This window comes from Girardinichthys multiradiatus, chromosome 3, assembly GCF_021462225.1.
Source record: "Girardinichthys multiradiatus isolate DD_20200921_A chromosome 3, DD_fGirMul_XY1, whole genome shotgun sequence".
Classification (NCBI taxonomy): domain Eukaryota; kingdom Metazoa; phylum Chordata; class Actinopteri; order Cyprinodontiformes; family Goodeidae; genus Girardinichthys; species Girardinichthys multiradiatus.
The window spans coordinates 49,046,439-49,068,553 of NC_061796.1; the positions used below are offsets into that span (position 1 = coordinate 49,046,439).

A 22,115-nucleotide genomic window follows, 5' to 3' on the forward strand; every position below is an offset into this window, starting at 1 on the left:
TTATTTGAATCAGATCAGACACCATGACGGGCAGAACCTTCTTAAAGAAAGCTGTGGGTCAAACATTGAGACAGCTGGAGGAGGAGCTGAGTTACTGTATAATTTCTTCTAAGTTCTTGTAGTTGATTTGGTAGAATTGGGTCATTTTGTCCAGATTTTGTTCTGACTGGACGCAGCATTGGAGCTGGACCTGATATTAAAGTCCAGGCTACTCCTCTAATGTTCTGAATTTTCTCAGTAAAGAAGTCAGTAAATGATTGCAGGCCTTGTTAGAGTGGAGTTCAGATGCTACACAGCAGGTTTGTTAACCTGTCGACCACAGCAGACAAGGAACCAGCATTATTAATGTTGTTGATGTTTTCAGAAATTAAAGATTCCCGTCCATTCATCAGCTGTAAGTTATATCTGTGGAGTCTCTCTCTATAGATGTCACAGTGAAAGTTAAGTCCAGTCTTTCTCCACCTCTATTCAGCTTTTCAACACTCCCCTTTTATCATTTCTTACTGGTGGAGCACTTCTCCACGGAGGACTCCTTTTACCAGAGACAACCTTAACCCTAATGGGTGCAATGGATTCACTGGTGTCTGAACGTTTAGACTGGAAGTTATCTACCAGCTCATTTACTGAATTACGGGACAAAGTGGAGAAGAAAACCTGGTTAAAGGTTTCAGTTGCTCTGTCCTTAAAAAGTGTTTTCTAATAACATCTCTTTGGCTAATTGAGTCGATGGAAATGATGCTTTCAAAGACAACAGAAAGTGATCAGATAGGACAACATCTGTTACAAGAACCTTGGAAATGTTCAGACCCTTACTGATGATTAAGCCCATAATATGTCCTCTTTTATTTGTTGGCTGTTTAACCTGTTGAGTCAACAAACGTTTTTAAGTGTATCAGATAGTTGTTTAGCCTCTCGGCCTTGATGGTTGTCAACATGGATGTTGAAGTCTCCCAGCATGATTAAACAGTCATAATTAACACACATCACAGGTAGAAGGTTGTTGAAATCATTGAAATAGTTTGCTTTGGGTTTCAGAGGCCTGTAAACATTCATTAACAAAGCTTCAGCAGGGTCCTTTACCTGGACAGCGTCAAATTAGCTCAAGAAAAACCTTTTTACACTTTAGTGAACCATGAAACAAGATGGCCGCCTCTCCTCGGCTCCCTGCTCTCACTCAGAGTCAACACCTTCCGGTTACAGTTTTCTATCAGTGTAGGAGTCTCACTATTTTCATCTAATCATGTTTCAATAACATCAAGATTATGCTCGGTGATGAAGTTATCGATTAAAAATGATTTTTCTGACTAACAACCTAAAGTGGCTGGTAATATTTCTGTGGTGGGTGACGGGGAATAAATTTTAGGTTTAATGTCGGTCTATTGTTTCTTATCGTATTAGCTTTAGTTTGTCTGCTACTTACTATCACAGATATATGACAGCATTCTCACATCGGGGTCCTAAGGGTTTCCTGCAGATAATCACTGCTGGTAGTTTTATAACCTGGGTCCTGAACATATCACAGATATATTTGTGGAACATCTTGACCACAAACAGGCTTGTCAACAGCTGGACCATAATGGAGGGTCCACTTGTCCTGTTGGGGAGATTTCATTTGTTGTAGTGATGAAGAAGTCTCTTTCTCTGTCCTTTTGTTTTTATCTCCTTGGTTTATCTTTATCTCAGCAGGCTGCAGTTGTCCTTCAGAACGTCGTTCTATCAGTTGTTTTGTTCTCTCTTGTGTCCTGTTTGTGGCCGAGGCAGCTGGTGTCTGATTCACAGAATAGAAAATGTTGGAGGTGAACCCATCTTTAATAAAAAGAGGCCTTCTTTCCGGGAAAATATTAAAGTTGTCAATAAAGTTCACTGATTTTGCAGCACATGCTTTTTGAAGCCATTTGTTGAGCATCAGCAGTCTGGCGATTCTCTCATCGCCACCCAAACTATCTGTTGAGGTCCACAGAGAAACACCTTGTTATTGAGATCTTGATCTTTGGTCAGCAACTGAATAAAATCTTTTTTCAACATTTCTGATGTTTGCTTCACAACATCAGGGGCTCCTGTGTGTCCGAAGAGGTTTTTCACTGTTGGCCGTTTAGGAGCTAACCGTTTATAGGGAAGGCAAGTTTATTTATTTAGCATATTTCAGTAGCAAGACAATTCAAAGTGCTTCACATGAAGGAAAAAAATAAATAAGAAACATAATAGGCAAAGTACATTACAGTGGCATAAAGATAATTAAAAAAATAAAGAGAATAGAATGATGGATAAGAAAATGAAAGAAAATTTGGACTGAAAACTTAACTAATAATGTTTAGATGGCCCAGTCAAAGGCCGCTCTAAACAAATCTGTTTTTAATTGTGATTTAAAGCAACTTAGGGTTTCAGCGCTTTTCCAGTTTTCTGGGAGTTTATTCCAGATTAGTGGAGCATAAGAACTAAAAGCTGCTTCTCCATGTTTGGTTCTGGTTCTCTCCATGCAGAATAAATCTGTTTTTTTGGGATGTATCAAGCTGTCATATTTCAAGACAGTCGACTCAATTTTTTTTTAATTGGGAACCGACACGACCCCTCCTCCACAGATCTAAAGTACATTTACAGAAGGTGGAATCAGGCTTGCCTGTTATGAGGCAGTACTACCAGACCTGTAACTCTACCTAATCTCTAACCCAGTTTGATTGGTTACCTGTACAACATGAAAATCCTCCACCTCCAGACATTTAATGTTGATTTTTTCTTTATGGTGACTCCCTCTGCTCACATCCAAGAGGCCTGGATAACCGAGACAAATGTTGCCATTTCAGATGTTTGATGTGAGAAAGCTTTAGGTGAGATTAAAGCATGTTCAATTAATGCCAGACTGCATCTGATACAGTTTAAAGTTTCCTCCAATTACATTACTCTAAAACCAAGCTAAACTGACCTAACCTGTTTCATCAGAATCAGCTTTATTGCCAAGATCATACATACAAACAAGGAGTTTGATTCCGGTACACTTTGCTCTTTGGTTTTGTTTTTGCATTACAGAATATAAATATTTACAATTTACAATATACACATATATAATAAAAAGGTGCATTTGCAACATCTGTATGCTGTAGTTTTGTTCTCTATTAAATGTTCATCAGAGAAACAGCCTGGAAGAAGAAACTGTCTCTGTGGCGGCTGGTTTTAGTGAACAGTGCTCTGTAGCGCCACCTGAAGGTAAAGCTCTATACAGTTTATATGCAGGGTGTGTGGGGTCTGCAGAGATTTTAGCAGCTCTTTTACTGACCCTTGACCTGTATAAGTCCTGGATGGAGGGAAGGTCAGCTCTGATTATTCTCTTTGCAGACCTGAATATTCGTTGCAGTCTGGACCTGTCCTGTTTTGTGGATGATCCAAACCACACTGAGATGGATGAAGACAGGACAGACTGAATGATGGCAGTGGAGAAGATGACCAGCAGCTCCTGGGGAAGGTTGAACTTCTTGAGTTGCAGGAAGTACAAACTTCAGGAGTTTCACGGACGAGTCCGATGAGGTCCAGTCATTTGTGTACAGAGAGAAGAGGAGTGGAGATAGAACACACCCCTGGGGGGCACCAGTACTTATTGATCTGGATCAGGAGAAGATGCTCCCCAGTCTCACCTGCTGCTGTCGGTCCATCAGGAAGCTGTTGATCCACTGACAGGTGGAGGCTGGGACGTTGAGCTGTGTGAGCTTCTGGTGGAGGATGTCTGGTATGATGGTGTTGAAGGTGGAGCTGAAGTCTACAAACAGGATTCTGGCGTACGTCCCTGGGTGGTCGAGGTGTTGCAGGATGAAGTGTAGACCTAAGTTAACAGCATCATCTGCTGACCTGTTTGCTCGGTAAGTAAACTGCAGGAGGTCCATCAGGGGGCCTGTGATGTCTTTCAGGTGCTTCAACACCAGAAGCTCAAAGGATTTTATGACCACAGACGTCAGGGCTACAGGCCTGTAGTCATTTAATCCTAGGATGGTGGGTTTCTTGGGAACCAGGATGATGGTGGATCGTTTGAGGCAGGAGGGGACCTCACATTTCTCCAGTGACTTGTTGAAGATCCTTGTGAAGATCGGAGCGAGTTGATGTGCGCAGGCTTTCAGACATGATGGGGAGACGTTATCAGGTCCTCCAGCTTTCTTTATTTTCATGCGCTGAAAGAGCCTGTTTACATCTTCCTCGGAGATCTTTAGTGCAGGTAGAAGATCTGATGGTGGAGGGTTGGTAGCTTTATGGGAAGAACTTGTTCCTGAATGGGATGTAGAGGAGATGGTTTGAGGTGTGAATGGCTTCTTGTCTTGTCTGCAGTAGAAACCATTCAGATGGTTGGCCAGGAGACGACTCTGTTCAGGATGGGTGGAGGGGCTCCTATAGGCAGTCAGGTTTCTCAGACCAGTCCATACAGCTGAAGTGTCACCAGTAGAAAGGATGTTCTTCAGCTTCTCACTGTAGCTTCTCTTAGCTGCTTTGATCTCCTTTGTTAGTCTGTTCCTGGCCTGCCTGTACCGCACCCAATCTCCACTGCTGTGAGCTTCTTCCTTTTCCCTGCGCAGATTCCTGAGATGTGGAGTAAACCATGGCTTGTTGTTCCCAAAGGTGCAGAAGGTCTTGGTCTGCACACACATGTCCTCACAGAAACTGATGTATGATGTCACCACATCAGTTAGTTGGTTTAAGTCAGTGGCTGAAGTTTCAAAAACAGTCCAGTCTGTACATTCAAAGCAGACCTGTAGCATCTGCTTTGATTCCTCAGTCCACTTCTTAACAGTGTGAACCTTGGGTTTGGAAGCTCTTAGTCTTTGTCTGTAGGTTGGGATGAGGTGGATTAGATAATGATCTGAAAAACCCAGAGCAGCCCTGGTACCAGCATGATATGAGTCCTTTAAAGCTGTGTAACAATGGTCCAGTGTGTTTTTGTCTCTGGTGGGACATTTAATATGCTGTCTGTATTTGGGGAGTTCATTTGAGAGGTTTGTTCTGTTAAAATCTCCCAGTATTATGATGAAAGAGTCCATGTATTTTTTCTCCAGGTCTGTAATCAGCTCATCAAGATGTTTTTCAGCAGCAGAAGTTCAGCCATGAGGTGGAAAATATGAGCCAATTATTATAAACGAGGAAAACTCTCGGTGAATAAAACGGTTTACAGATTATGGAAAATGACTCCAGATCAGAACTACATGTTTTTTCCAGCACTTTTACGTCTCTGCACCAACCTTCATTTATATAAAAGCAGATTCCACCTCCTCTCTTCTTCCCCGATAGCTCCACGCTGCGATCCGCTCTGAACAGCTGGAAGTCCGGCATCAGCAGTGCTCGGTCCGGGATGTTTTCACTCAGCCATGTCTCGGTGAAGCAGAGAACCGCTGATCCACAGAGGTCTGAGTTTTTACCGGTGAGAAGAAGCAGCTCGTCCATGTTGTTGTTTAGAGAGCGGACATTTGCCAGGTGGATTGAAGGCAGTGGTGTACGAAGTCCTCTTTTGTGGAGCTTTACCAGCGCGCCAGCACGCTTTCCCCTCCGCTGCTTTCGGCGAAGTATCCCGTTTAGCGCCGCAGCTCCGCTTGCCAGGAGCTCAGTGAAGCTTGGATTGATGAATGATGGAGAAAAAATCCCAAGAGAGGACTCTCTGATGTTGAGAAGTTCTTCTCTACTGAATGAGACCACAGGATTGTGGCTCAAAAAACATAAAAACACACAAAATACAAAAACAAAGCGAGAGCGAAGCTCCGAGGCTGCCATCGTTGGCGCCATCTTGGTTTCAGCAGGATGTTAACAGTTCTGCAGTCTAAGGTCCACAAATGTAAGGTGTGTGATGGTACGTTGGGTCATCTATTCTTTCTTTGCCCTGTAAAACACGATATGCAAGAGAACTGGCACTGTTCTGCCCTCATTCAGTTCAACAAGCCACTATGTTTGTCATAATTATTGCAAACAAAATAGAAATCTGTTTTCATAAATGTTGAATATATGATGTCTTATTTATACCTTGAAGAGATACAATAGAAACTGACAACCACACCAACTTTGTGAAGGTTTGGGAGCTTTTATGGACTCCACTGAAAAGACTCAACCTGAAGACTTCAAATTAATTATGATTTTAGACTAACTGACTATAAACTTTTTATTGTCTCAGTTTTAAGGTTTTGGACTGTTTCACCTTCTGTTGGAACCTTCTCATCTGGCCCATTTACTAAAGAACCTGATCACAATAAAGCTACACTTTTTTTCAGTAAGATGAAAACAAACTGCAAACTGATCTGACTCAATGAGCAGTAGCTTCATCGCAAGGTCCAACTATAGAAAATCCAGAATCTAGTCTGGTTCACCTTTGTGGGTTGGGACCTGCAGTACATCAGGAGACTGACTGACTGACTCTCCCTGCAGTGTGCCTGGCGGTGGCAGCGGTGAACCAGGCAGTGAAGGAGAACCGGGCCAAACAGACTCTGCGTGTTCTGTCTTTGCCAGAACTGGAGCTGCGAGGAGTTTTGTCGGACTGTGCTTCAGATTATCAGCGAGAGCTGAGCACCCTAATCGCAGACAAGACTCGCTCAGGTAATATTCACAGGCAAGCGTGGGACTCTGCAGAGCCAGGTGATTTGTAGATGCTAGCAGAGTTACTGTGTGTGTTCAGGTGATGACCGGAGTCCTTGGGTTCGGGTCCAGCTGCATGACGGCTCATTTTATTACTTTCACCTAAACAGACTGGAGGGAAGCTGGGAGAAACCCAGTAGATTCAAACCTCTTGGTCTGTTCCTCACCCAGCAGGAGATACAGGTGAGACACATCTGGCGTTACACTTGATAGTCAGCTCTGCTTTACGCTCTCAGCTTTCTGGATCCACAAATCCAACAGGAACATGTCAGTTGTTACCGTTTCCAGTGATCATTACAAAGACTTGCCATCCATTTCTTTCTGTTTAACACATCTTAAAATTAATCATATATGACTACATGTCAGTCACATGTTGACGGGGGTCTCTGCAATGTCTTAGAGGTTCCTGGGTGTGAGCAGCTTGTGAAAGACATGATTGGTCAGAATGACTATTATGGGTGGAGTTTAAAGAAGCCATCACCGTCGGATTTAATTACTCTCCTCCCGCACCACACTTGCTACCTTAACTGTCAGCCACCACGCCACATAAGGCTACGCTACACACTTCAACTCTGTGCCCATCACTCTGCAAGGTGATAAGCGACTGGACTGTCAACATTGCTTCTGCTCATTGGCCTAGCAATTAGCCATCAAATCAAGCTAACCCAAAACCTCTAGACTTTAGGTTGCATGCTCAGTATGAGGGATTGCTGCAAAGTCAACGCCAGTGACTGTCCACTGTCTCTACATGCTCATCCAGGAGGAGTGAATGCTGCAAGTCACTGACTGGATGCAATCTAACCAATAAACTGAATTCAATTGAATAGGTTGCTGTTTCCGAACAGTAAACACAAAGCACTTTCAGCACACCAACTGCTAACCAGTCTGTAAGATTTTATTCGGTTGGTTTGTACCTGTTTGAGGACCGCCGCAGTTATACAACTATGGTGAAGGTGACAGCCCAGTGTGCCTACTCATGGCTTCCCAGTTAGCCAGGTCAGCCTCTCGCTGCATGACCCCGTGCTTTCGCCAGCTGCGCCAGCCTGTAGCTATGCTGACACGGCCTCTCCGGGCAAAAACAATTAAACAATAACAGCCACAATCTTTTGAAACTAACATTCAAATGTCTATAAATATTATTATATTACGATTCATGTAAGCCCCTAAATACTCTACCCAGTACTTCCGGTACATAAAGTCATCCAATCATGGTTGATCTGCCCACACCTGAGAACCTCCCCGTATTTACTGCAGCAGCCTCTACATGTTAACAAGTCCTTGCAGTAGTGAAAAGAAGAATAAACACCTGAATTGGGTTGAGCTTTCAGCTACATGTGCTTGTTGTGCAGCGTATTCTGGCAGCACGCCATTCTGCTCTTTGATAGGTTAATTAGCCGAGATATACCTCAGTTAGCTAGCCTGCACTGTGCAGCTTGAGACACCTGGTGCCCTAGTCTGTAAGCGTGCTAACTCATAAGAGGTCTCAGGGTTCTCGCTGGCACCCCCCACATCATGCACAGTGACTATAAGTGCTCTGTTTTCTAGCTCATTTTGGCTGCTTCCACTCAGACGTCTCCACAGCGGCATCACTGCTCCACTAGAGGCCGCTGTTAATAGCTCAGTTCTCTGTTTTCTGACCTTTCTTTGTCTTATTCTGATGTCAAGTCAAGTCCAGTTTATTTATACAACCGTTTTCAGCAACAAGGCATCAAGGCGCTGTACATAAGGAAAAACATTACAATGATACAGACAATCAAACATCAGAGGTAACTTAAAAAAATAAAGACAATAGAATGATGGATAAGAAAACGACTGAAAACTTAACTAATAATGTTTAGATGGCCCAGTCAAAGGCCGCTCTAAACAAATACGTTTTTAATCTTGATTTAAAACAACTTAGGGTTTCGGCACTTTTCCAGTTTTCTGGGAGTTTATTCCAGATTAGTGGAGCATAAGAACTAAAAGCTGCTTCTCCATGTTTGGTTCTGGTTCTGATTCTGCAGCTGTCTGATCCACTATTTAGGCAGACCTGTGAAGACATCGTTGCAGTAATCAATTCTACTAAAGATGAACGCATGCATTAGTTTTTCAAGGTCCTGCTGAGACATTAGTCCTTTAATCCTGGAGATGTTCTTTAGGTGATAGAAGGTCAACCTTGTTACTGTCTTTATGTTCCTCTGAAGGTTCAGGTCTGAGTTCATCACTACACCCAGGTTTCCAGCCTGACTGCTGGTTTCTAGCTGTATTAACTGAAGCTGTGTGATAACTTTTAAACGCTCTTCCTTTGGTCCAAAGATTATTACTTCAGTTTTGTTTTGATTCAGCTGAAGAAAATTTAGGCCCATCCATGCATTGATTTCTTCTAAGCATTTACCCAGCGCTTGAATGGGTTTATGGTCACCTGGTGACATCGTAACGTATAGCTGTGTGTCGTCTGCATAGTTATGATAACTTACGTTGTTGTTTATTAAAATCTGAGTTAGGAGGAGCATGTAGATATTGAATAGGAGGGGCCCTAAGATGGACCCTTGGGGAACGCCACATGTGATTTTTATGCTCTCTGATGTAAAGTTACCTACTGACACAAAAAAGTCCCTGTCCTTCAAGTAGGATTTAAACCAGTTGAGTGCTGTACCAGAAAGGCCGACCCAGTTTTCCAGGCGCTCTAATAAAATGGAGTGATCAACAGTGTCGAATGCTGCACTAAGGTCCAATAATACCAGCACTGTGGTTCTTCCACAGTCTGCATTTATACGGATGTCATTGAACACCTTGACAAGAGCAGTCTCTGTACTGTGGTGAGCAGGAAGCCTGACTGGAAGACATCGAAGCGGTTGGTCGTTGTTAGGAAGTTGTTTAACTGTTGAAACACAGCTTTTTCAATAATCTTACTGATGAAGAGGAGGTTTGATATAGGCCTGTAGTTCTGTAGTAGCAGCTTGTCCAAGTTGTTCTTTTTCAATAGAGGTTTGATAATTACTGTTTTCAGGGCCTGGAGGAAAACACCTGACAAAAGGGACGTGTTTATTATTTGTGTTAAATCAGATGTTATTACAGGCAAAACGTTCTGAAGGAAAGCTGTGGGTAAAAGATCGAGACAGCAGGAAGAAGAGCTTAGTTGCTGTACGATTTCTTCTAAGTTTTTGTAGTTTATTTGGTGAAACTGGGAAATTTTGTCAAAATCAGTTCTAGTTGGAGACAACATTGGTCCTGGAGTTGATGTGGATGTTCTGACTGCCTCTCTGATCTTTTGGGTTTTTTCAGTGAAGAAGTTAACAAATTAATTGCAGGTCCTGGTAGAGTGGAGTTCAGATGCTACAGTTACAGGAGGGTTTGTTAACCTGTCAACCGTGGCAAATAATGGACCAGCATTGTTAATGTTTTTACTGATGATCTCAGAAAAGAAAGATTCTCTTGCATTTTTCAGTTGTAGGTTATATCTGTATAGTCTCTCTTTATAGATAATACAGGTCCTTCTCAAAATATTAGCATATTGTGATAAAGTTAATTATTTTCCATAATGTCATGATGAAAATTTAACATTCATATATTTTAGATTCATTGCACACTAACGGAAATATTTCAGGTCTTTTATTGTCTTAATACGGATGATTTTGGCATACAGCTCATGAAAACCCCAAATTCCTATCTCACAAAATTAGCATATCATTAAAAGGGTCTCTAAACGAGCTATGAACCTAATCATCTGAATCAACGAGTTAAATCTAAACACCTGCAAAAGATTCGTGAGGCCTTTAAAACTCCCAGCCTGGTTCATCACTCAAAACCCCAATCATGGGTAAGACTGCCGACCTGACTGCTGTCCAGAAGGCCACTATTGACACCCTCAAGCAAGAGGGTAAGACACAGAAAGACATTTCTGAACGAATAGGCTGTTCCCAGAGTGCTGTATCAAGGCACCTCAGTGGGAAGTCTGTGGGAAGGAAAAAGTGTGGCAGAAAACGCTGCACAACGAGAAGAGGTGACCGGACCCTGAGGAAGATTGTGGAGAAGGGCCGATTCCAGACCTTGGTGGACCTGCGGAAGCAGTGGACTGAGTCTGGAGTAGAAACATCCAGAGCCACCGTGCACAGGCGTGTGCAGGAAATGGGCTACAGGTGCCGCATTCCCCAGGTCAAGCCACTTTTGAACCAGAAACAGCGGCAGAAGCGCCAGACCTGGGCTACAGAGAAGCAGCACTGGACTGTTGCTCAGTGGTCCAAAGTACTTTTTTCAGATGAAAGCAAATTCTGCATGTCATTCAGAAATCAAGGTGCCAGAGTCTGGAGGAAGACTGGGGAGAAGGAAATGCCAAAATGCCAGAAGTCCAGTGTCAAGTACCCACAGTCAGTGATGGTCTGGGGTGCCGTGTCAGCTGCTGGTGTTGGTCCACTGTGTTTTATCAAGGGCAGGGTCAATGCAGCGAGCTATCAGGAGATTTTGGAGCACTTCATGCTTCCATCTGCCGAAAAGCTTTATGGAGATGAAGATTTCATTTTTCAGCACGACCTGGCACCTGCTCACAGTGCCAAAACCACTGGTAAATGGTTTACTGACCATGGTATCACTGTGCTCAATTGGCCTGCCAACTCTCCTGACCTGAACCCCATAGAGAATCTGTGGGATATTGTGAAGAGAACGTTGAGAGACTCAAGACCCAACACTCTGGATGAGCTAAAGGCCGCTATCGAAGCATCCTGGGCCTCCATAAGACCTCAGCAGTGCCACAGGCTGATTGCCTCCATGCCACGCCGCATTGAAGCAGTCATTTCTGCAAAAGGATTCCCGACCAAGTATTGAGTGCATAACTGTACATGATTATTTGAAGGTTGACGTTTTTTGTATTAAAAACACTTTTCTTTTATTGGTTGGATGAAATATGCTAATTTTGTGAGATAGGAATTTTGGGTTTTCATGAGCTGTATGCCACAGTCATCCGTATTAAGACAATAAAAGACCTGAAATATTTCAGTTAGTGTGCAATGAATCTAAAATATATGAATGTTAAATTTTCATCATTACATTATAGAAAATAATGAACTTTATCACAATATGCTAATATTTTGAGAAGGACCTGTACAAGGTTTCTCCATAAAAATATGCAATAGTGAGTGTGAGGAGCCACAGACCTGCCCCCCTGGACCCGAGACAGACACGGAGGAGATCCAAGCCTCAGACATCCAAAGGCCTTCCAAAGCATGGAAAAACCCCAGGAAAACTACCTTCCCGGCTTATGACCCCAGAGGGCAAACAGGGCTGTGGAAAGACCCATGCGTACCTCCACCCGCTCAAATGTGGTGTTGATGCGTGTTGTTGTAGAATGCCTTTAAAAAGAAAAACAGGTGGGGAAGAGGGTCTGCCACACCCACCCCACCCAGAACCCTCAATGTCTACATGCAACTTAACTTTTAATGAATGCTTCATCGTTGCGGCGTTGTCCGACTGATCTGCACATGCGTGAGCCAATGTCCTTCAACGACATTCAACGACAGTGGGGGAAACACTGGACTCACCTGAAAGGCCCAGACCCACTCTAGAAAGTTGCAGAGCCACTCTTGGTTTTAAATAATACTTTCTAGTATTATTAGGGAAATGTTGATGTGTTATTGGCTAGTGCATTATGTTCTATGTGTTGTCGCCCCCTGCAGGAAGTGGTTAGCAGCGTTTCAGCGTTATACAGTTGCAGGGTCATGTGGCGGAGCAGCGAAGCCCTCATTGTTTGTCTGCAGGCTCGCTGTCGGGGCTTCCTGATCAGACAGCAGCTGGAGGTTCGACAACGTTACCTGATCAGTCAGACTCCTGCTGTCATCATCATCCAGGTGAGTGCTGCTGGTCCAGAAGCTGTTGGCTTCTCAGAGGTCACTTTAAGATCACTGTCTCTGTTCTACAGTCTCATTGGAAGAGGTTCATCCAGCAGAGAGCGTACAGGCAGCGGCTGCAGTTCCTCTACAGGAACTGGAGATTTGTCGTGAAGGTAACTAAAGTTTTTTACTTCTCCAACTATAACAGAGACTCACTTTAGAGGCCTTCAATATAACTATGACACATCTGATGGACGGACTCTGAATTAGTGTGAAGTCTGATGAACTTCATTTTAACATCAAGCACCAACTGCAGTCGAGTCCATGGTGCATTTCACCAGAAAGGCTCCTGTGCAGCAGGAGCTGAACATCAGTCTGTTGTGCAGCCCCGGGTTTAAGGCCCTGTGGCACCTCAGAAAACCTTAGTTCCTCCAGTAGTTCTGGGAACCATAATAAGATCCTGCATTGCCAGAATAACAGAACAATGTGTTTAGCTGTACCATCAGAAAACTTCCTGCTGTTTACTAGATGATCCAAACAAGGATCCAACATAGTCTGGAAAAGTCTGAAAATAATTCCAAGTCCTGGATAAGTTCAGGAACAGTAAATGGAGTACTGAAAGCATCCGTTTTAACTAATAAACATCAGAACTTTGTGAAATCCAGCGGCTCCATCTACTGTGTGTTTATTGCTTGTTTTTATATAAAAAGGGCCATTAAATATTTGGATTCATCCACCCATCTAATCCTCCATTCATCCACACAGAGGTCCACCTGTCTGTGCATCCTTCACCCTCTACAACCAAGGATTTTTCCAGGTTCCATGTTTAAATCCTGTCCACTACTGAGAGATCTAAAACTTAGATGTAACCAATGTATCTAGAAACATTATGGACTAATGTCCATGCTTTTCTCCCTGTGTGTGAGCAGATCCAGTCATTTGTGAAGATGTGGCTCATCAGGAGGAGATATTTGTCCCGGCTGAGGTTCTTTTCACAGAATGTGAGTCTATTCATTATCTGCAGGGATCCAAACCCGGTTCTGTCACACAGTTCAGGTCTGCTGCACTGCAGATATTAATTTTGGAAGATTTACCTTAATGTTAAATGATTTTGTATCAGCCAATCACAGAGCAGTATGTGTTGTCTCCATGGTAACCATGTGTAATGACTGTGTTTTGATAGGTGGATGCTGTCATAAAGATCCAGGCCTTCTTCAGAGCCAACAAAGCCCGACATGAATACCGCATGTTAGGTGCGTTCACAGCGCTGCACCTGATTGGTCAAATTGCACATCAGTCATGATGTATGCCTTCATTAATAAGCCACTCCCCTTAACCTTTCTCAGTGCATTCGGACAGCCCCCCCCTGCCTGTGGTCAGGAAGTTCCTGCACCTACTCGAACTGGGAGACGGTGACATCAGAGAGGAGGCGGAGCTTTTACGCCTGCGAGAGGAAGTGGTGAGGAGCATCCGCTTCAACCGGCAGCTGGAGTCTGACTTGGACTTGATGGACCTAAAGATTGGGCTCCTGGTCCGAAACAGAGCAACGCTGCAGGTCAGAACCTAACCATCCCACACCGTTGCTCAGCATAGAAACTAAACCCAACATATCAGATCAGTAGAGTTTGACATGGTGTGGCTTAAACAGACACTGAAACTTGTGTTAGAACTCAATCCGTTTAAATCCAGAACTCCGCAGCAGAATCTGGAGCCGAGTCCAGCTTGCCTCACTGAGTCTTTGTTCGATCTGTGTCTGTGAACAGGAAGTTGTGTCTCACTGCAAGAAACTCACCAAGAAGAACAAGGAGCAGCTGTCGGACATGATGGATGTGGAGAGAAGTAAAGGGCTGAAAGCTCTGAGCAGAGACCGGAGGGAGAGACTGGAGGCCTATCAACACCTATTCTACCTGCTGCAGGTGAGACAACAAGCCGGTTCTACCTGCCGCAGGTTAACCCCAACACTTCTTGAACCTCCTAGTGGACTTGTAACAAGTTATAAGGGACTGTCCCTCTGTTCCAGACGCAGCCTCCCTACCTGGCTAAGGTGATCTTCCTGATGCCTCAGAGTCGCTCCACTGCCTTCATGGAGATGGTGGTGTTCAGTCTTTTCAACTACGGCTCTGACCGCCGCGAGGCCTTCCTGCTGTTGCAGCTGTTTACTGAAGCGCTTCGATATGAGATTAGGTAACTTCCTGTGATGTCACTTTGTAGCTGTCTGAAAGCTGTGATGTCACTGTTCACCTAAACATACTTGTGTCTTTGCTGTTAGACAGAAGGTAGAACAACCTCAGGACGTGATTACAGGGAATCCCACCATCATCAAAATGCTGGTGAACTTTTACCGCCATGCTCAGGGTCAGAACGCCCTGCGAGAATCTCTGGGTCCGGCTCTGCAGGATGTCCTGCTAGACCAAACCCTCAGCATCAGAACTGACCCGTTGGAGGTCTACAAGACCTGGATCAACCAGACTGAGACCCAGACTGGACACAAGAGGTGAGAACACCAAAAGGTATTTAGCTGAAAATCTGTACATCTCTGAGGAACTCACCTGTCTGTCCCTGCAGCTGTCTGCCCTATGAGGTTCAACCTGAGGAGGCTCTGTCCCATCCTGAAGTTCAGCGGAGAATTGACATTGCTATCATCAACCTGAAGAACCTGACCGACCGTGTCCTCAAAGCCATCACCTCCAACCTCAACAAACTTCCGTAGGTCCCCAACTTTCCTCCCTCTCCTCTACGGAGATGGCCCCAGACATTTTTCACAGGGGGGCCACCTGGGGCCATTAAGAATCTCGAGTCACACCAAAATAAAACCAGTGACTAACATTTTGTAACCTCTGTGATGCTCTACTATTAATAGAAACTCTACAAAACAAACCTGTCAGACCAAATGTCTTTTTGTTTTTACAAATTCATATTTCAGACTGACTAAAAAGAGCAGCTGAAGTTTCTCAGCCTACATGTAGAAGGTCTTGACATAAAAAATCCCTGAAGAAAGTCTGATTGGCCCAGATGTTCATTTCTCCCTTTCAGAGCAACCAGGATAACCCTTGCATCTCCAGACACTTTCCAGCACCCTGAAAACCACCAAATAAACATAAATACATCACTTCGCTTGCCAAGGCTGCTAAACGTCTGCAAACATGTAAACTGTGGGTCTCTCTCAGGTGGAAGCAGCTACCTAGCGTCAGCACGAGAGCTAAAGCTGTAAATATACAGTTTGCATCCGTTTCAAAGCAAACATGCTGGACCCAGCAACATAACTGACAGACACCATCAGACTTTCAGAACCCTCAAGCTGGATCGGAACCTGCTCCGGCCCTCTGCATGACGACCTCTTCCTTATACAGATCACCGGGCTGACCCTCCTCACCGTGTTATACATGTTACCGGGCCGACTGCTCAAACAGTAAATTAAACTACCATCGTTTGATGCTGCATTCACTGCTAATCAGAAGGCAGGTGTGTTTGCTGACACATCTGGGGTGGTCCATACCGATCCACCGTCTCTCCTAGTTCTCTGGCCCATCGGTAGATCCGTGCTGGTCTGCCAACTAGCGCCGGTCCATGACTGCCCACCATCTCCCATAGGTTTTTATCCGAGCTGACTTCAGTAGCTTCACGCCTCTCATGCCTCTGTCTCCACATTCTGTTTATTTTGTTTCCACTGACTGGTTAACATTTTGAATAATTCATTTTTGATTACTGTATTTGTTCTGGCAGTTATGGACTACGTTACACAGCAAAGGTGCTCAGAGACGCCCTGAAGACAAAGTTTCCTGCCGCCAGTGAGAGCGAGCTCTACAAGGTGATCCTCTACTCACAGACGGTGTCCTACTGAAGCGCTCTGTGTCTCCCAGTTTGTGTCTCTATATACAATAAACAGACTTTTCATCCAGCATTTCTGGTTCAGAGACAACCTAAACCAGGACTGGCACCAATGTCTTCTCTAGGACAGATTCTAGTTATAGGTAGTTCTACATTTGAAGTCCTTTACTCTTGGTTCTGTGATGTTGGATGAACTTCTAAGCAGAAAGCATTTTGGATCCAAACTGCCTTTGAAAGAAGTCAACCTCTAACTGGAATGCTCCCTTTTGGCCTGCAGATTGTAAGCAACTTGGTCTACTACCGTTACATGAACCCGGCCATCGTGGCTCCAGATGGGTTCGATGTGGTGGATCGGGCGGCCGGATCCACACTGCAACCGGAGCAACGCCACGTCCTTGGATCCATAGCTCGCATGCTGCAACATGCCGCCGCTAACAAACACTTCCATGGAGATGGATATCATGTTCAAGCCTTGAACCAGTACATCACCCAGACCCACAGCAAGTTCAGGTACTGATGACTTTTGGTAAAAATCTTGAAGCAACTGTTGAGGTGTGTGGACAGGTCGGGGGGGGTTTCTTATTCTTATGTTCTGTTTGACAGGAAGTTCCTGTACAGCGTCTGTGATGTTCCTGAACCTGAGGAGCGGTTCAGCGTGGACAAGTACTCCGAGCTGCTGATTGTCAACAGACCCGTCATCTACATCTCTGTCAGTGAGCTGCTCAACACTCACAAGGTGAGGAGGAACCTTCCAGAACCAAGAATATACCTACCCAGAACCCAGGTATTAACATTGGGTCTAGCACAGAAATCTAACAGTAGACTAGGATTTGGATTAGGGTGGCTGTTTCTCCTAATTACGCCCCTCTGGGAAAGGCCACATGGGCACTGAAGCCTTCCACCCGACTTGCATGGCACCCAATCTTGACATCTCTTCCCTCCCCTTGGGAAGGGAGCTTCCTTTAGCTTCTTCAGGCAGGACCTGGTTGTGACCCAGAAACCAAAGTTCACCCACAATGTGCTCTCCTACAAGCCTCAAACTCATCCCCTAACCAGCTCCTAGTTTTAGTCCGTGAGGCAGACACCCTGTCTACTTTTAAGGCTAGGCTTAAAACTTTCCTTTTTGATAAAGCTTATAGTTAGAGTGGCTTAGTTTATCCTGAACTATCTCTGTAGTTATGCTGCTATAGGCTTAGGCTGCTGGAGGACATAATGACCACTTTCACCCTCTTCGCTACATTCTCAAACTACTCTCCAATTTTGCATTATTTGCTGTTATTGCTGCCATTTAATTTAATGTTCCTTTCTGTAGATGATACGCCTGTCTGTGTTTTACTGTTTAACTCTCTCTCTTAGACACTGCCATCGAACCAGTAAATGCTGCCATTAACTCAGTTATATTCCTTATTTTTCATCCCACAGATGTTCTTCCTGGCTCAAACTTAATCTGCTTAGCCGTATTTCTCTCCTAGATAAAATCACTAAAGGAGCTACATCCATTAACATTTACTTTTCCTTCCCATAGAAAGTACTTCTGGATCAGTGCTTCTTTGTTCTCTTTGTGTCTCTGCTCTGTTCTCTCAAACCTCCAGTCGGTCGTGGCAGATGGCCGCTCACACTGAGCCTGGTTCTGGTTCTGCTGGAGGTTTCTTCCTGTTAAAAGGGAGTTTTTCCTCTCCACTGTCGCTACATGCATGCTCAGTATGAGGGATTGCTGCAAAGTCAACACCAGTGACTGTCCACTGTCTCTACATGCTCATCCAGGAGGAGTGAATGCTGCAAGTCACTGACTGGATGCAATCTGCTGGGTTTCCTTAGATAGAAAAACTTTTTATCCAATTTGAATAAATAACTGAATCTGACTGAACTGTTCAATGGTTACGATTAATAGGAATGTATGAACCTGACTTGGGATCAGTTAGGGAAGCTCAGCTGTAAAGGTCTCTGCAGAACAGACCCAAACATCTAGGACTGCAGGCCTTTAACTATTGTAGGGTCTGTCTGTTGTAGCTTTACTTCACTTTTAATTTGATTTAAAAGCTTTAGTACCTCTGGGCCTGCTGTCTCACACTTTCCTTTTTTCTGCAGCTGCTGTTGGAGCACCAGGAGGTTCTCTGTCCAGACCCATCAGATCCCCTGAGGCTGATCCTGAATGATCTCGGACCAGTTCCCACTCTTCAGGAGCTCATGGGTACTGCAGCTTATACTCTTACTGTTACCGTGCTACAGATATTACTACTACTGAGGTGATTGTGGCTCAGTGAGAAGAGTAGTTGTCTTGCAATCCGAGGGTTGTGGGTTTGATTCCAGGCTCCTCCTGCCACATATCGATGTTCCCCTGGGCAAAGCACTTAACCTCAAATTGCCTACCGATCTGCGTATCGGTGTATGAATGTGTGCTCGTTAGTGAGTGCGGGGTGGGTGACTGTGGCTCTAGTGTAAAGCACTTTGAGTAATCGTTATGACTGGAAAGGCGCTACAGAAGTTCAGTCCATTTTACCATCTCACGCCTGGTACTCGTTTTGATGACGGGCTGCGCTGGGTCTGGTCAGCACCCGAGTATGGTACAGGTATAAACTGACCACCTGTAAGTGGATTATCCAGAATTCAGGGTATTACCTAGGTTTGGGTGTTTCCAGCAGTTATGACCAGTTGTTTGGGTTTTCTTCTCCCTCAGGTGAGCCTTCAGCTGATCCAGGGTCAGAGTCCAGTAAGATGGAGGTTTCTCTGACTCTCACCAACAAGTTTGACATATTTAACGATTCAGAGGACAAACCAGACGCCCGAGGACTGTTGCTCAGGTAGTTCTGCCTCACCTGTCCAGGTGGTTTAGTGTGTTAATCTGTTCTGATCACTTTTTTTTTTTTAGCACCAAGCAGTTGATCATTGATGTCATCAGGACTCAGTCAGGTGGCTCTCTGAGTGACCTCCTGAGATCAAAGACTTCACCTGATCAGGTAACAAACCCACCTGCACATTTATTGGCTTTAATCTGCAGCTTGGAATTAAAACTTTGACCCAATTTCTTCAAACAGGAAGTGTGTCATGATTGGCTAATGCAGCGTCGGGCTCGACAGGATGCTCAGACACCTGAGAAGATGAAGAGGAACCAGTCGCTGGTCGCCAACGGCAACCTGAGTCTGGAGGAGAAGAAGAGGAAGATCCTGCGGAGTCTCTGTCGCCTGGAGGCGCTCGGAGTTCTGAGACCACCTCGGGCTGAGAACCAGATCCTGCAGATGATCACCCAGGTAACGGAGTTTTGGCCAAAGGTGAACCAGGATGCTGTGATGCACTGACAAAACTAAGTCCAGGCCTCACTTCAACAGTTTAGACCCCGTTTTTAAGAATTTCTTTACCTTTTATGTAATCGTGCAGCAAATTGAACCCAGAATCTGTTTGCTCCTTCAGGACATCCGGCAGCAGCGCCTGCATCGTCAGCGTCGGGGGGCGGAGCTTCAGAAACTCTGTCAGACTCTCAGGAGGCTGCAGGAGAAGAGCCGCTTCCACAGTGAGCAGGTTGACTTCTACAGACATTACATCACTTCCTGCCTGGACAACCTGACGGCCAATAGGTACGAGACAAGTCAGGTCACTGAAAACTGATTGGCTCTCAGACACTGTGACAGCTCTGTCATTGGTTGGTTTGTGTTTTAGTAAATTAACCAGTAAGAAAGCAGCAGAAAGCAGAGGGAAAAAGAAGCTTCCTGCTCTGAGCTACAGTGCTGCTCGGCTGCAAGAGAAAGGAGTCCTGCTGGAGATCGAAGATCTACCGACCACACAGTGAGCACACGGGACATGCACATGTAGAGCACAAGGGGCATGACATCACAGGTCATGTGATCATGTGATCTCTTCCAGGTTCAAGAACGTCGTCTTCGACATCACTCCTGGACCCGAGAAAGGGAGCTTCAGCGTAAAGGCTCGATTCCTTGGGGTCCAGATGGAGGAATTCCCGCTCAAGTACCAGGTACCACCAACCCAAACTGGGCTCGGATTTGTACAATAATATTGATGGCTGTCGCAAAAATAAATTGTACTTGCAGTAAATTAGTCATCATGTCAGTCCGTCATTTTACTGCTTCTTCCATAGCGGGTTGCGGGAAAGCTGGTGCCGATCTCCAGCAGTCTATGGGCGGGAGGCGGGGTACAATTAATAATAAATAAATAATTCAAAGTATTATTGTGTTTCTGGTTTAGGTCCAGAGCAAACATGGACCCCAGATAATGAATCTATGCAGCTTCTAGGAAAAAATCGAACTTATTTGTCATCTTGGCAACAAGGTTTCAATAAAGTTTCTTCTGATGTTTTGGCATTGAAACAACTTATCACCTCTTTACCTTCTAAATCTTTTTATGCTGCAGTTAATGACTAGTGTGACCAAATAAATGACAGGAATGGAAAGCTTGAATGCATGGTACTTGGATCCTTAAATAACACTTATTGCAGTCCAGGCAGCTCTTCATAGTATGCTTACTGCCCACAGTAATGTTGTTAGTGATAAATTTGTGTTATACTGTATAGTGACTCCGTGTCCCTACCTGACGCTAGAATTGATCGCTGCTGTTGTTCTCAGGACCTGCTGCAGCTGCAGTATGAGGGCGTGGCAGTGATGAAGATGTTCGATAAGGCCAAAGTCAACGTTAATCTGCTCATCTTCCTGCTAAACAAGAAGTTCTTCAATAAGTGAACCAAGGAGCTCTCTCTTCTTACTCCCATCTTTGTCTCACTCTGATTCTTCTTTGTTTGTCCCAAGAGTGAAACATTTACTCTGCTCTCTGTTGTTTTCAATGTGCCTCAGTATGTAACGCAGTGAGGCTTCTCCATTTAAATGTTTTTGTCACAGTTTGAACCGACTGATGTAGCTAACCTCCTCTCACACTCCATATTAGTGAAATTTAAACAGAGTAAATCATCTGCCCATGCACTTATCTTTGCTTTTATATCACACTACATTGGTATTATGACCCTTAGTATAATACATCCAGCTTTCACTGATCTCCCAGGGACTTAATCAGAGTGAGCTGTCTCCTCTCACTCCTATCTGTGCTACACTACATGATCTAACATGGGCAGCAGACACAGGCTGCAGCTTTTATTTTGAAAATCTGATCAGCTCAATGCTGTCTCTGTATAATCGTCTGTGGGCGGAGCTTAGTTCCTATGGGCAGATTTCATTGGTCACTGAAAACTTTAGCGATAGCTGCATATTTGGGATTGGTGATCAATAACTGTAAATATCTGATGTAACTTCCTGTCTGAAGGAATATTTTAATCATCAATAAACTTTTTCATCTTTCACTCTTTGTTTCTCAGCAAGTTTCTGAATGACCCGGTTCTGACCTGATTGATACGGTTGGTTAATCCTGGAGGTTCAGACTCAGGATCCATGTACAACAGTCAGGTTGTGGATGTGAAGGAACACGTTCTGTGAGGTTCTGGAAACAACTGACAGGCTGCTGAGTTAGAGCTGCTGAAGGAGGTTCTCCAGCTGCTGGATCGGGTGGACCTGGTGGTTCTACAGCTCATGGGTTTACTTCCAGCTGAAGACAGTTTGATACTCAGAGTCACATAGCTATAGAACAGCCAGATGAGCTTCAGCAGTGAAGCTCTTGGAGGTCTACATCAGAATTTCTGATTAGAATTTTTCTATTCATCAGATACAGTGAGGAAAATAAGTATTTGAACACCTTGCGACTTTGCAAGATCTCCCACTTAGAAATCATGGAGGGGTCTCAAATGTTCATCTTAGGTGCATCTCCACTGTGAGAGACATAATCTAAAAACAAATATAATGTATGACTTTTTTTTTTAATTAATTTATTTGCAACTTTGTTTGAAATTCCAGAGGTCAAATGTTTCCTGTAGTTTTTCACCAGGTTTGCACAAACTGCAGC

The 22,115-nt window shown here is 44.4% G+C and overlaps 1 protein-coding gene across 2 annotated transcripts in view; it reads left to right on the plus strand.

Moving 5' to 3' along the window:
* Positions 1-21,519, plus strand: part of iqgap3 (IQ motif containing GTPase activating protein 3) — a 30,806-nt gene extending 9,287 nt beyond the window's left edge. For both annotated transcript variants that reach the window (XM_047360470.1, XM_047360469.1), the window contains exons 17-38: positions 6,385-6,552; positions 6,632-6,774; positions 12,240-12,410; positions 12,482-12,565; positions 13,322-13,393; positions 13,576-13,645; positions 13,739-13,947; positions 14,156-14,308; positions 14,413-14,576; positions 14,662-14,886; positions 14,958-15,098; positions 16,116-16,200; positions 16,498-16,730; positions 16,824-16,956; positions 18,309-18,411; positions 18,898-19,021; positions 19,090-19,177; positions 19,256-19,468; positions 19,629-19,792; positions 19,875-20,000; positions 20,079-20,187; positions 20,795-21,519. In XM_047360470.1, coding sequence (XP_047216426.1) covers positions 6,385-6,552; positions 6,632-6,774; positions 12,240-12,410; positions 12,482-12,565; positions 13,322-13,393; positions 13,576-13,645; positions 13,739-13,947; positions 14,156-14,308; positions 14,413-14,576; positions 14,662-14,886; positions 14,958-15,098; positions 16,116-16,200; positions 16,498-16,730; positions 16,824-16,956; positions 18,309-18,411; positions 18,898-19,021; positions 19,090-19,177; positions 19,256-19,468; positions 19,629-19,792; positions 19,875-20,000; positions 20,079-20,187; positions 20,795-20,908 — 3,092 coding nt within the window. In that variant the 3' untranslated portion in view covers positions 20,909-21,519. The remainder of the gene's footprint in view (positions 1-6,384; positions 6,553-6,631; positions 6,775-12,239; positions 12,411-12,481; positions 12,566-13,321; positions 13,394-13,575; positions 13,646-13,738; positions 13,948-14,155; positions 14,309-14,412; positions 14,577-14,661; positions 14,887-14,957; positions 15,099-16,115; positions 16,201-16,497; positions 16,731-16,823; positions 16,957-18,308; positions 18,412-18,897; positions 19,022-19,089; positions 19,178-19,255; positions 19,469-19,628; positions 19,793-19,874; positions 20,001-20,078; positions 20,188-20,794) is intronic.
* The last annotated feature ends 596 nt before the right edge of the window (positions 21,520-22,115 follow it).